Genomic DNA, 12,899 nt, shown 5'->3' with positions numbered 1-12,899 from the left:
ATAGAGTGCTTATTGTGCAAGCTTGAAGCCCAGGGTTCTAACCCCAGTACTGCAAGGAAAACAAATACCAAAAAACTATTACCTAATCGCAGAACACCTATTTTTATATACAAGAATGGAATTTATAGGTGAAAAAAATAATTTTCTTTAAATCAGTAGTGTCTAACCTCAGCATGGTGTCTGCTCATTGCGTTGCTGAGATTTATCCAGATCCTGAAGTCAGAACACGAGAATGGCAGGGGGTGTCAAGGGGACAGGCAGCCTGGGGAGCAGGACATATCCCAGGGCTCAACGCAGCACACTGTGTCCTTGGAGAAGAACAATCATTCTTGACGCAGAGGACCAGAATATGAGCCGGGCTGGCCCAAGGCCTGAAGTGCCCCGCAGGCCAGTCTGCAGGTCAAAGCCTACGCAGCCCATCAGGCACAAGGATGCTTGAGGCCCTGAAGTTGCAAGCAGAGCATCGGGGTCCGTCTCATTCCCTCCCCCGTGCGACTATTTCCCAGAATCACCAACTCCAAACCCTCCCCAACCAACCTAGAGGGCAAAACTCTGGCTAGGCGAGGAGGTAGATCCCGTCAGAGGCTCTGCCTCCTCTGTGCAGAGTTGAGCCAGCCAGCATTGACATCTGGTCTTTGATCTTCAGAGCTCGTCTTAGGGTGAGGGGGAGTCCGCACAGGGTAGGCTGTTGTTCCTGAAAGACTCGCTCTGGACAAGCCAGGCTGAGCCAGGACTTGTTGGCCCAGTTTGGAGACTCTCATCCTGGCACCCCAGTCTCCCCGGGAAGCATTTGTTTTAAAGGTAAAACGTATGTGGGATAGGCTCCACTGTCTTCCATCTGTTGCTCTCTATAGAGATCCAGTGCTCCACAAAATCACCACCAAGACAGAAATCTGAGGGTCACAGATGACCTAGGAACCACGGTTTAAAAATGCCAATTATACGAATGTCACGATGGGACTCCAGGTATCTGAAAGCCCCCTTCAGCTTACTGTTGGAATTCATTGTGGGACAGCAATCATGAAAAGCATTTCTATTCACAGCTGCTTCTCAAATGTGCTCAAGTCACAGCAAGTCTAACACCCTAAATAAAGGGAGTTTGGAAGATTTATATGGCACACAGTAGACACTCCATAAATACTGGCTGAATTTTACTGTTGAAAGTAATTTGACTTAGTATTTATATGTTGAAAAGATATTTGAGTGGCTCCTTAAATATACTTAGACAACGCAGAAATAAAATTCTGCAATATAATTTGATAAAAACATGTAATTTTATAAGAAATGTATCTATAGCTGGATGTGATGGCACATGTCTGTAATCCCAGCAACTTAGTAGGCTGAGGCAGGAGGATTGCCAGTTCAAGGCTAGCCTCAGGAGCTTAGTAAGGTCCTTCACAATTTAATGAGATCCAGCCTCAAAAAATAAAAAGGGTGGGGATATAAGTCAGTGTTAAAGCACTCCTGGGTTCAATCCCTGGTACCAAGAAAAAAAAAAAAAGAATGAGTGAGAAAGAAAAGAAACAAAAAAGAAATAATTGAGCAACATCACCATGTTGAATGGAGTTTCCAATGGTTTCCAAAAATGGTTGGACACTTCATCTAAAGATGAAAACTCCTCACTCCTCTGGTTATTGCAGGTCAAGGGGACTTTATTGGGATCCATGAATAATTCTTGAAATCATATGAAACTTCAAGAGGGTTGATTTATGAGCAAGCATTTTTTTTTTTTTTCTGGAGGAAAAAACCACAACTTTCATTAAATTATCAAAGGCTCTGAAAGTTCCCTTGTCCCCCCAAAAAGGTTAAGAATCGCTACTGTTGATGAATGAGATTTCAACAGGCTCTTGGATCACTTAATTCACCTCTCCTGCAGACTTTCAGGCCTGGAGGAAGATGAGAATTCCCCAAGCGTATCACTCTAACATTCAGTAACAACTCTTTGGAGTCATTTTATTTTAACAACAAACATTTTTACAAAAGAATTGTATGAAAAAAAAAAGATACTTGGGAAGATTTAGAATGTACACATGTAATGCTCTTTCTGAATCACTTCCTCTCACCTGCCTCTCCCTCCTGCTAGCTTCCTTTTCCTGGTTCCTGGGATTTATTCCAGATGGCCATAATGGTAGAGTCCCACAGCAGGGAAAGGAAACTGCATGCAAAAAAGGTCTCTGACAAAAGAGAAACCACAAACCGTAAGTTCTGGGGTTAACTGCAAAGACTGGAAGTTGCTTAACTGAAAAATCCTCCAAGTTCCTGGGAAGCACCTTCCCACAAGATATTCCACGCAGCAGAGATCCTTATTCCTCAGCCTGGGTTGCCCGTTGCACAGTCTGAGGAGAGCACACTTTACCACACTCTTTGGCACTGCCCTAGCAGAGCAGATGGACCCTGGGAGCCAGAGCCACTGAGCAGTGCTGGAGGCTGAGTCCTCATCTCCCTTCTGAGTCCACAAGAGAATCTTTGTGCCCCCAGAGTTGTTCATAAATATTTTACTCACCAGTGAAGCCCTTTTAGAGTAAGAGGCTCTAACCCCTAAAACATACATAGTTGGGCCTATTGATACATGGATTGGAGGTGCTGGGAGCCCCTAAGATCTGTGCAAGATGGAGGTGCCTTTTTCTAGGAAGAGATTCTGCTTTTAAACAGATTTTGGATGGGTTAGGGGCTTCCCCCAAACATCAGGCCCACCATGGTGCAGGTATCTATGATCACCATGAGGGCGAATGCTGGGGCAATCTCAGAAAACCTACTTGTTTTTCTCAGTTGGTTTCTTAAGATGCTGCAGGACAACTATTTTAAGTAAAGTCCCAGTGAAGTGGGGAATTATCACAAGCACAGTGTGTCCTACAACTTGATTCTAATTTTTAAATCCCATGTAAAAAGGAACATATCACACACAGAGAGAGACATCTCTCTCTCTCTCTCTCTCTCTCTCTCTCACACACACACACACACACACACACCTTTTTTAGTTGCCTGATTTTTGAAATTACATTGTAAAGGAAAAGCAAATCTTTCCATTTCAGCCATAAACCGCAGAAAACACGATGAGTTTAAGGAGGATTGCCCAGTCTCTAAGAGGTGCTCATCTTTTCAATGAGGAAATGCCAGGCACCAAAGTTAGATTTTAGAATATTTTAATGTCCATTTCTTCAGTGGATGCATTTTGAAATTTTTGGAATTAACAATTTAAAAAGAGCAGAGCAAAGGAAATACGGAAAATGCAAACAGTGGGTTCTCGCTGATTTCATTTCAGATTCTAGGCATGATGTGATTTTTGAAACAACCAAAAATGCTTACCTTGAAAACTTTGAAATGTAAATGCAGAAGTATCTTTGGAAAGTGCAAGTGATCACAGCCCAGGTGAGGGGTGGCACACTGCCTTTGGCTCTCCATGTCACGTGCAAATGTGCAGGTGCAGTCCCCGCAAGTGAAGTCAAGTCAGTGTTGAGGGAGCTGTGTGCAGGTGTGGTGCAATCTGAGGGACTCTCAAGCTTTTTAAGGGCTCACAACTGGTGCTCTACATTGTCTGCACTGGGTAAAATCATATGTGCTTGTTGATCATATAGATATATAAAATTTGATCTGATCTGGGGCCACGAAGAAAATAGCATTTGCAATTCAAAGCAACTATTTACACACATTCAATTCTGACATATTGCTTCCTACCCTAAGTTCTTAAGAAGTACTGCCACCTGCAGGACACCTCCCCGGCACCCAAGCCCACAGTCAGAAGCTCCACCACCTCCAGAGACAGCCACTAGTTCAGTGCCAGTGGATGGCAAGTGTGCACAGAGATTCTGTGGCTCTGCATTGAGGTATGCTTTGGAGCAGGGCATCAGGGATGCCAGAGAGGAGAGATTGTCTGCAGGGTGGTTTAGGAAGCCCTGGTGCTTTAAAGACCACTCATTCTCTGTGTAAGCGGCCTGTCCTCAGAGGCTGTATTTGCCCAGTGCTGAACCAGAGGCTAATGATTCTCTCCCCTGGGTCTGCAGCTTGGAGGTTAAGGGGAGATGAGGAGTCACAAACACCTTTGTAGCAGGGGAGGGAAACAGTTGGACAGGGAAGAAAAGAAGTGTGTGTAGAGATGAACCTGGTAGAGCGTTTATATTTTTATTTGGTGGTACTAGGGAGTGAACCCAGGGCTGCTCTAGCACTGAGAGACATCCCCAGCCTCCTATTTTATTTTGAGACAGGGTCTCACTAAGCTGCTGAGGCTGATCTCAACTTTCATTCTTTCTATCTCAGCCTTCCAAATAGCTGGGATTATAGGCATGTGCCACCACACATGGCTGGTAGGGCACATTTTGAGAGAGATGATATTGGCAACCAGCCAGTCCCTCAAAGCTATACAGCTTATAAGTGGAAGGCAGAGAGAATGACCCTCGGATATACACCTAATACTGATAGGAGAAAGGCTGACGTGTCTTCCACCCCTAGTGCAAGGAAAGCATCAGGTAGTGTTTCTTAAGAAAAAAAAATCTGCGGTGTTTTATAAGAATACATTCTTCAGAATTAAGAGGTATTGTCACAACCATCCTTTCTTTAGAATTGGAAGACAGACAAACTGACAGTCAAACCTGAAGGAAACTCTCACAGTCACAGTCCCAGGACTGGGGCACTGCTGGGTGGCCGTCCCAGGTGTCGCCTCAAGGTGACTGACCAGAACAGAGATGTCACCAGGCCAGAAGCAGCAGATTCTGTCTCTGGGGGGGAGTGATGTGAGAATTAACAGTGAGGTTCACCAGCGAGAGAACACAGAGCGCGGTGTGCGGACCTTGACAGGTGCCAAGCTGGTCTTCAGTGGCATCATGAACCACATGCCAGTGTCACTGGGCAAAATGACCAGGACAGGGCAACTGTGGCTTGAGTTCCATTCAACATCAACTTCAGACTCAATGTGGCAAAACATGACTACTAGCTGGTATGGCACCCAAGAGGACAGATGCGACTTTTCTTAGGTTTTCTGCCTCCTGCTGGCTGGACAGATGGCTCTGCCCCTAGGTACTTGGTGTGAGAGGATGCAGGAGACTGCATCCTGCCGTGATTAAGTCCAGACTAAGTCGGCCGAGCAGCTGTGGAGTGGGAAAGATCGAGGAACTTCCTGAACTTGTGAAGCCAAGACAGCGCCTGCGCCACCTGCATGGGCTTGCCTAAAGCCCAGCTAGTTTTGGCCTGAATCTCCACAAGGGGGAGCACCCTGGGCTGCAGCTTGGCCCCCTGTGGTGGAAACACAAGGGACATCTTGTCCTTGATGGTCTGCTGCGCCCTTTTGGAACCCCCTGCCCTCCCATGGCCTATTTCCCTCCATCAAAACACGAGCACCCCCTCCCCAGACACACATCCTGATAAATAAATAAATAAATAACTGCAACCCTCAGACATTTATTTTGAGCTTCCCCCTCTTACGAGTCAGCTTCTAAGACAAACACCTTCACTTCCACTGGAAGACCCCCTCGGTGGAGGGTCAGGGTGAAGAAGGGCTTTGAGATACCTGAGGCCTGGGTTTACAAGCTTTGTGCCTGGTGAGCATTTGAAATCTTGGCCTGCATGCGGGTGAACCCTGAAATCACTTGATGTGGGGAGCGGTCCACCCATGGCCCATGCGCGGGAGGGCCCAGGTGCTTGGGAGAGCAAGGCAGGAGGGGCTTCTGGGCTTTTTCAGCCCATGCTCCCCTCTCTACCCCATCCCAGCGAATAACTGGCACTTTATATCAGATTCATAGATGCAAATGTGTGTGCGTGTGTGTGCTTACTGAGAAAGGCCAGGTGACTGGGAAACACTATCACGTATACAGAAAAAAATAAACTTGGAAACACTGTATGAGCCAACAACAACAAAAAGTGTCTTGTGAGAAAAGGCAATAAAAATGAGATCTAACCACAGCTTCTGTTTCAAAAGTCAAACAGTACCCAGAACCACAACCCCACTGGCCGCCGTCCTGGCCTGGAGGCGAGCCCACCCTGAAGGCACTTGTTCTCCTTCAGCAGCTGAACGGATCATCCCCAAGGGGGGCGATTTCCAAGGAAGGGAGCAAAGGAAAGAAGAAATGGATGGAAACGAACCCTGAATAACTGTGATCCACACAGAATTAGGGCTGAAATGACCACATAACACCACATCCGGGACAGGAACTGTGGCGCTTAGAAAGTGCCACAGCCAAATACAAATATTATTGTGTTTCGACGAACAGAGCACCTCGGGCAGCTCTGGGCGCTGCCTCACACACTCTTGGAGACGTTGAGCTTGGTGAGCTCGTTGGCTTCTTCCGCTCCCACATCTTCACAGTCCTCCTTCTCTATGGCTTTGCCAAAGTGACACCTTTCTTCGGCCTTGATGGGCTCTTTCCAGGGTCTTTTAGAAGACAGGTGCAGGTCTTTAGCCTGTGCGTTGTCATCAGAGCCCAAGGATGTCTTGTCTGAGTACTGGACAGAAGGCACCAGGTTGGCGATCTCGTCCGTGGGAGATCGCCCGATGCTGCCATCCACCTGGACACGGATGTCCGGGGAAATGGACAGCTGGTGCTGGGGTACCACCCCATTGTCCGTGCACTTTGGGTAAAGGTAGGTCTTCATCTGCCCTTTGCCCTTGACATTCACCGTCCCCCGGTAGTCGAAGTCGTAGCCCATTTTGCTCAGCACGCGGTAACTCTCTTCGCTCACCTGGATGCGGCACTCCACCCCAGTGGTGTCCATCCTGCTGGCAATGTTGACAGTGTCCCCCCAGATGTCATATAGCAACTTGGTGGTACCGATGACACCCGCCGTGAGGGGCCCATGGTTAAAGCCGACCCTGAGCTTGAAGTTGAACCAGAGCATGTTATTGTTGAAGTCGTCTACCACACGCATCATCTCCTTGGCGAACTCGAAAAGGATCCGCAAGTGCTCCTGTGGGTGGCCGCCCTCCTGGCACTGGGCAGTGTTCAGCCCCGACGCAGCCATGTATGTGGCCCCAATGGTCTTGATCTTCTCAATGCTGCTGTAGTCCGCCTTGCTCAGGAGCTCATCGAAGTCCCCGATGAGCTCATTGAGGACGCGGTAGCACTCCTTGCCCCCTTCGTAGTTCTCCTCATAGAACTCGCTGAAGTTGACGATGCTGGCAAAGATCACTCCTCCGCTGTCGTGGTTCTTGGAGTAGGTCTGGGAAACCTTCAGCTGCTCTGCCACGTGGTAGGGGATGATGTTCCTCAGCAGCCAGTCGGCCTGGTCCCTCATGCTCTGGATCTTGGTGCGGTGGAGATCTGCCTCCACATCCCCATGGTAGTGCAGGCGGTAGCTGACCTCGAACTCTCGGTTCAGGAACCAGACCAGCAGGAGCAGGAGGAAGAAGGCAAGAATGAGCTCCTTGCCCACGAGGCTGGCTGGCTCGCTGCTGTCCTGTGGCAGCGAGCTGTTGCATGGGCTCCTCTTGGCACTGGGGAGCAGAGAGATGAGAAAGGACATCCTGCTAAGTGCATCTGTTAAGGGAGAGCTCTGAAGCTGCCCAGCTAACCAGCACCCTACGCCGCAGGGGCGGAATTCAACCCTCAACAACTTCAAGCTGCTGTACGACAGACAGCCTGCTTCTGCTTCTGCAGCAGGCCGCAGAGATGGAGCAATAGACAGCGACTTCAGCAACTAAGTCTTTAATCAGTACAGCGTGATGACTTTTGCCCCACAAGTCTTTAGCTTTGTTTAGACACCTTTTCCTTTCTCTCAACTTTTTCTTTTGAAAAATCTCAACTTTACAGAAAAGTTAAAAATCTAGTAAAAGAATCCTATATTCTTCACCTGGATCCCACAGTTGTGAGCATTTTGGCACTTTGCCTTTCTCTCTCAACACGCACGCACACACATACACACACGTTTTGTTAAACTTCTCTCCCCTTCTCTCTCTCCCTTGCTCTCTCTCTCTCTCTTTGGCAGCACTGGGTTCAATCCCCAGACCTCATCATACCAGGCAAATCCTCTACCACTGAGCTATAATATCAGCCTTGCTAAGCATTGTGAAAGTAAGTTGCTGCTAACGTGACACTCCAGTCCTACTCTGGTAAACACCTTCCAAGATGAGGGCATTTCCCTGTGTAACCACAACATCATTACCATGCCCAGGAAGTTTAATAGTATCTGATATATGTGCTTCTTAGGTTTCTGATCCAATAGAATTTTAATTTTCAAAGAATTTCTTTAAGTTCTCTACTATCTACTTGTATTAAAGTTTTGCAAAATATATTTTCCCCTATTCTGGGTTAATTCTGTTTTGCCAAAGTAACTGAAGACAACATCAAAGAAACAAGAATAGGGCCAGGGTTGTGGCTCAGTGGCAGAGTGCTTGCCTCGCATGTGTGGGGCACTGGGTTCAACCTTCAGCACCACATAAAAATGAATAAACAAAACAAAGATATTGTGTCCATGTAGAACTAAAAAAAAGTTCAAAAAAGACAAAAACAAAAACAAGAATACAGGTAGGCATGGCAGCTTGTTATCCCAGCTACTCAGGAGGCTGAGGCAGGAGGATCACAAGTTCAAGGCCAGCCTGGGTAACTTAGTGAGAACCTGTCTCAAAATTTTTAGTTGGGGGTGTGGCTCAGTGGTAGGGGGCCTCTGGTTCAATCCCTCATACTGAAAAATAAAAATAAATAGATAAATACATAGATAGATAGAATATATGAATATACTTTAATATTGAGTATACTCATATACAAACTAGATGTGGTAGCATATGCCTGTAACCCCAGCGTTCTTCCTTATGTCCTCTTCCCTCCTTCCCTCCCTTTCATTAACAATGCTGTGATTGTTCTGTTCAATAAATGTTACACCTTGAAGTATTTGTAAAGTGCCCAAGGTAGACTACTAGATTTTAGGTAATAATGGGCTTGGTCACTATATAAACATAACTGTATCTGTTACTGAAGCATCTGAAGTTTCAATAGCTCTTTGACACAGAAATCTCATTTTTTTGGTCAAAGTTTTTAGTAAGTCTTACCGCTACTTGTGACGTAAGGTTATTTAAAACAGTGTCTTTGGCATGGCCATGAAGGTCCTCCTCAAAGCACTGTCTCTCAAAAGCCCTGACCTTGGACTGGAACCCCTGGGCTATTCAGAGAGTTCTGGGACCTTGGGCAAGCCATGCCACCTTGCCAGGTCCCAATTTCTTTGTGTGGAAACTGGGAAGGTGGGCTGGAGTATGGCCAAGTCCCTTCTGACCTGAGGTTCTGTGCAGAAAAGAGATCAGTGGGCGCAAGGTTGCAATCCTTAGGAGGGCCTGTTTGCAAGGTGGCCCAGGCTGGGCTCAGGGCGCTTGGATCTGGGGTCCCACCACTCCTGGGCTGCAGTGCCATGTAAGTGCGTGAACAGATAGGCAGGTATGGTGACTCCTGCACTCCTTGTGGAAGCCTGAACCTTAGGTATGTGCTGGGCACAGGCTGCCCATGTCACCACCCCTACTAACCCTTGGTGGCAAGTCTCCCTGGGTTTCCCAAGTGTAGCCACAGTCGTGGTGGAGAATGAGCACATTCCCTGTGATGACACTAGGAGAGGGCTCCCGGAACCAGTTTTCCCCTGGCTGATTTTGCTCTGCGTCCTTTCACTGCAATGGCCTCTAACCATGAGCATGAGGATGTGCTCAGTCCTGTGAGCTGCTCTTGGGGGCTCCTGACATAGGCTTTGGCTGAACACCTATGAACTGGGGCCCATAGGTCCTCTATAGTAAGATATCGCATACTTATTCATTCTCCTCACTGTCATTGACACAAATGACACTATATACTATGAATCTGAAGTGCTCAGCAAAGCAACTACTTATTTTAGGTGAGTAAAACGTGGACTGGACCAGCTCCTGACACCCTCTGGCTGGCTTTTAAGCAGAGTAGCCCAAGATCTGAGATCAGAAGAAACATGCCTCCTGTCCTTATGGTTCGGAGTCGGGTTTCCTTTTGGTTCTCCACAGTGGTGACAGCGAGGAATGGCCCTGTTTAGGTGCCACTGAAGTTAAACATCACCTGAATGTACAAGGAGACATTTAAAATCTCCATGGAGAAGATGGGTTTCCTCGCCTGAGTTTGTGTACTGCTCTCTAAACTTTTCCTGCTTTGTTGCAAGAAAAGCCAGCTGTCGCTGACCCTGGAGATTGGTGTGGCCAATACCCTGTGGGCAGAAGAGGGGGAGAGCAGGGGCAGGGCAGGTAGGACAGGCAAATGAACTACAGATGATACTCAACTTCCAGTGGGACTGTGTCCTGACAAATCATCATAAATACTATAAGTCAAAAATACATTTTATACCCCTGAGCTTCCTGAAACCGGAGCTTGGCCTCACGTACCTGCATCGTGCTCAGAACACTTACATGGGCCTATAGTGGGGCAAACTCATCTAACTCAAAGGCTGTGTTATAACACAGGGCTGAACACCTCATGTAACTTATCTTATATTGTGCTGGAAGTGAAAATAAGAATGGTTGCGTGGGTTTACTTTCCTGCCATCTCAAAGCACAGAAACAGTGAAGTTTAGGTGCTGCAAGCTGGGGACTAACTCTGCACTGCTGGATTTTTCCCTCTTCTAGAACCAGTGTTATAGAGGGCACCTGAAACAAGCAGGTAAGAGAGGCACTGCCAGGCTATGACCTCACTCTCTCCCCCAGGTAGATGGAGCAGGGTAATGACCCCACTCCTAACTTCAAACAGCAAAGGTTGGTTTCAAAAAGAGGAATTTGGGGAGATTCAATGCAAGAGAACTCATGACTGGATACTTCCATGTGTAACATTAAATAACACATGGAAGCTAATGTAGAATATAGTATATGCATTATCATGGGGAAGTGGGATTTAAAAATAGAAAAAAAAAAATAGAAAACCAGGATCACTTGCTGTCCTAACCAGCTAAATGTGGCATTTGTTAACATTTCAAGGTGTTTCGGAGCACTTTAAAATCTGCACCCGGTGGAGGAACGGGGTGTCACCAGGAGGGGTTGGACAGGCACCTGGGTGTTGGTGATGTTTTGTTTCTTGGTCTGTGTTCACTTGGGGGAAATGCACTATGTTGTACTGTTAGGACCTGGGGACTCTCCTGTACCTGTGTCACTCGTCACTAAAACAGTAACTTAAAAATGATGCTAGATGTTTTGTTTTTAAATACTGTAGTTGTAAATCATCACTCATTATTTTTTCATAAATATTATGTCTTGGGCTGGTCTGTGGCTCAGTGCTAGACCACTTGCCTTGCATGTATGAGATACTGGGTTCAAATTCTTAGCACCACACATAAATAAATAAATAAAATAAAGATCTATTGACAACTCAAAAAATATTAAAAATAAATAAATAAATGACTTACAATTTTTTTTAACAAATATAGTAAAATACAATACCTAGCAATAGTTATAGTACATACACAATTTCACATAATAAATATCATACACATTTCCCATATTGGCTGTATTTTAACAGTTGTACTATTTGGGTGTGTCATAATTTAATTCCTTTGTACTGAGAACTGAAGTTGCTGATAATTTTCAATATTAATCATCATTGTGATTAATATTTGGGGGCATACAGCCTTTATCCTATGATGAATTCTTTCCTCAGAAAATAGGCAAGAAAGAACTGCTAGGTTAAGGCCTATAAACATTTTAAAGACTTTTTAAAAAAAATTTTTTTAGTTGTTGACGGACCTTTATTTTTATTTATTTGTATGTGGTGCTGAGAATAGAACCCAGTGCCTCACACATGCTAGGCAAGCGCGCTACCGCTGAGTCACAACCCCAGCCCTTAAAGACTTTTTAAAAAGACTGTTGCCGGGCACAGTGGCGCACACCTGTAATCCCAGTGGTTTGGGAGGCTGAGGCAGGAGGATCCTGAGTTCAAAGCCAGCCTTAGCAAAAGTGAGGTGCTAAGCAACTCAGAGAGACCCTGTCTCTAACAAAATACAAAATAGGGTTGGGAATGTGGCTCAGTGGTCGAGTGCCCCTGAATTCAATCCCGGATATTAAAAAAAAAAAAATTGTCAAATTACTTCCAGAAACTGCTGTAACATTCTGAGAAGTAATGAGGCATGGTAGAAAGGCCATACCCTAGGAATGAGGGAGCCTATGACTAACTGTGTGACTGTGGACAGGGCAGGTTCCTCAACTTCTCTGAGCTTCAGCTTCAGGGACAGAAACAAAGTCACCTAACATATCAGGTTATGGTGACAATTAAGTGAACATCACCTACTCTGGATATTCATATTACAACTTTTCAAAAGTCTAATTTAAAAGACCAAAGAGAATTGTTCAGGTATTTAAATGTGAGATGACTTCAGTATTGACAATACTGACAATGTATCCGTATTTATCTTCTGCTCACATTTCCTCTTTAATGAACTTTCTGTTGTTCTGTCTTTTATCTGTGTAGGCCTTAATTAGCTCTTTATATAATAGTCCCACAAATATTTTTCTGTTTACTTTTTCTTTCTCTTTCTTGTTTGTCATTTGGTCTTTGTGATCCTATTTATGTATTTATTTTTAATTTTTAAAAAATATTTATTTTTTAGTTGGACACAATAGTTTTATTTTGTTTATTTTTATGTGGTGCTGGGGATTGAACCCAGGGCCTCAAATGTGCTAGGCAAACACACTACCACTGAGCCACAACCCTAGCCCATGTGATCCTATTTATTATTAATAAGTCTAGAAAATTATCTCTGTCTTAGAGGCTTGAAAACTAATTTTGTTTTTTTCTAGATTTTATATAGGCATATATATATATTGTAGTTGGACACAATACCTTTTATTTATTTATTTTCATGCGGTGCTGAGGATCGAACCCAGGGCCTTGCACACACAAGGCAAGCGCTCTACCACTGAGCCACAACCCCAGCCCTATATATGCTTTTTATTTTTGACTTTTCAATTTATATAGAATTTATTTTGATGTTTA

The 12,899-nt window shown here is 45.3% G+C and overlaps 1 protein-coding gene across 2 annotated transcripts in view; it reads right to left on the bottom strand.

Annotated features, from left to right (window-relative positions):
* Positions 1-3,126: 3,126 nt before the first annotated feature.
* The window catches only part of Adcy9 (adenylate cyclase 9), a 109,074-nt gene continuing 99,301 nt past the window's right edge, over positions 3,127-12,899 (bottom strand). For both annotated transcript variants that reach the window (XM_027940528.2, XM_071605642.1), the window contains one exon: positions 3,127-7,420. In XM_027940528.2, the coding sequence (XP_027796329.1) occupies positions 6,229-7,420 (1,192 nt within the window). In that variant the 3' untranslated portion in view covers positions 3,127-6,228. The remainder of the gene's footprint in view (positions 7,421-12,899) is intronic.

This window comes from Marmota flaviventris, chromosome 19 (assembly GCF_047511675.1).
Source record: "Marmota flaviventris isolate mMarFla1 chromosome 19, mMarFla1.hap1, whole genome shotgun sequence".
In the NCBI taxonomy this organism is placed as follows: domain Eukaryota; kingdom Metazoa; phylum Chordata; class Mammalia; order Rodentia; family Sciuridae; genus Marmota; species Marmota flaviventris.
This window is presented reverse-complemented; position numbering and strand designations above follow the sequence as displayed.